General features: G+C 62.3%; 1 protein-coding gene across 1 annotated transcript in view; it reads right to left on the bottom strand.

The window, feature by feature from the left end:
- Positions 1-272: 272 nt before the first annotated feature.
- Positions 273-1491, bottom strand: part of PLCB3 (phospholipase C beta 3) — a 19535-nt gene continuing 18316 nt past the window's right edge. The window contains exons 30-32 of the mRNA XM_077759585.1: positions 1391-1448; positions 952-1038; positions 273-866 (exon numbers count right to left, since the gene is read on the bottom strand). Of these exons, the coding sequence (XP_077615711.1) occupies positions 663-866; positions 952-1038; positions 1391-1448 (349 nt within the window). The 3' untranslated portion in view covers positions 273-662. The remainder of the gene's footprint in view (positions 867-951; positions 1039-1390; positions 1449-1491) is intronic.

The following is a 1491-nucleotide window of genomic DNA, read 5'->3' as shown; positions in this document are numbered from 1 at the left end:
TGAAGGTGGGACAGTGCGGGGGAGGCCACAGAACCTCTAATGTCAGGTCATTGGGAAGATGTGCAGGCCCCATGCAAGGAGGTCTCAGGGTTGAAACCCAGCAGTCCTTCCCAGAGGGCCTGACCTCCCCCCCCCGCCGCCCCCGGGCAATGCCCGCCAGCCCATTTTATAGATGAGGAAACTGAAGCCCCAGTAGAGAGTGGTGGAGTCAGAGCCAGGGCCCCGGACCCTCTCCAGAACCGCCCCCACCCCAAACCACACTGCACACAGGGTCCCTGAAGTCCACTTTTATTCATGTAAAAAAATTCCCAAAGAATAGAGCAAGAACGTGGCCCTCCTGCCCAGAGCTCAAAGCCTCTGCCGGTGTCCCCTGGGGAAATGAGGGAGACAAGCCCCCTCTCCGGGCTGTGGGCGCCACGGGCACGCCAGACCCTTCTGGCCCACTGGACCCCTCTTCCCTAGGACTGAAGGCAGGAAGGAGGGGCTGGGAACTAATGGGGCTCCAGGAGGGTGAAGGAAGGGGGTTAGTGTGGGGTGCTTTGCCCCAGTTTAAAAAAATAAAATTTCTAAAGATAAAAAGTTAAAAAAAAAAAAAGAGCATTAGTGTCTTAGCCTCCTGCCCTCCCAGCACCCGTCCTGTGGCCACCTCGCGCTCAGCCAGTTCAGAGCTTCGTGTTCTCCTCTTGGCTCTCCGAGTCGGCGCCAGACAGGTGCCCGCTGCTCCCAGGTGCGTGACCGTTGCTGGCACAGGCCACCAGAGGCCCGTCCCCCAGCCCCTCCGGCGCCTCGCCCAGCAGGCTCCGGCGGGTCTCCTGGGGCAGCCTTGCCCGCTGCTCCTGACACTCCTGGGCCAGCTGGGCCAGCAGCTGCGGGCGGAGGGGGCATGTCACGGGCGAGGCCGGGCCGCCCAGCACCCTGCCTGCCTGCTGCCCGCCTCCTCCGAGGCCTCACCTTGGGCTCCTCTTCTGCCAGTTGCTGTAGCACCTGCTGCTGTGCGGCCACCAGGCGTTCGTGCCGCTGCTTCTGGGCCTCCTCCAGCTGCAGGGGAAGGGAGGGAGGGGGCTCAGCCAAGGGTCTCTAAGGGAGGGATCAGGGCCCCAGGGCTCTGGCTGCGCAAAGAAGTCCGGCAGGTGCAAGCCCCCAGGGCTGCGGGGCCAGGATGCTGCGATGACCCTTCTAGCAAATATCAGACCCAAAGACTCCGAAGCCATGGGACACTGTTAGACGGCTGGCTCCAGGCAGGATGTCAGGGGGCGAGAGAGGGTGCAGAGGGAAAAGGTTCTAGAAGTCGTCTAGGGTAATATAGCAACTGGCCGGGCACTGAGGAGATGGGTTTCTAACGAAGGAAGGAAGAGGAGTGGGCGAGGGGGGGCACCTGAGCCTCACTCACCCGACGGATGGAGTTGACGGACTCAGTGATGTGCCGACGGTTAATCTCTGTCAGTTCGCTGCAGGGAGCAAGGCAGGAGGGGGCTCAGTGCTCAGCCCCCC

Source organism: Crocuta crocuta, unplaced genomic scaffold, assembly GCF_008692635.1.
Source record: "Crocuta crocuta isolate KB4526 unplaced genomic scaffold, BGI_CrCroc_1.0 scaffold53, whole genome shotgun sequence".
Taxonomy (NCBI): Eukaryota; Metazoa; Chordata; class Mammalia; order Carnivora; family Hyaenidae; genus Crocuta; species Crocuta crocuta.
This window is presented reverse-complemented; position numbering and strand designations above follow the sequence as displayed.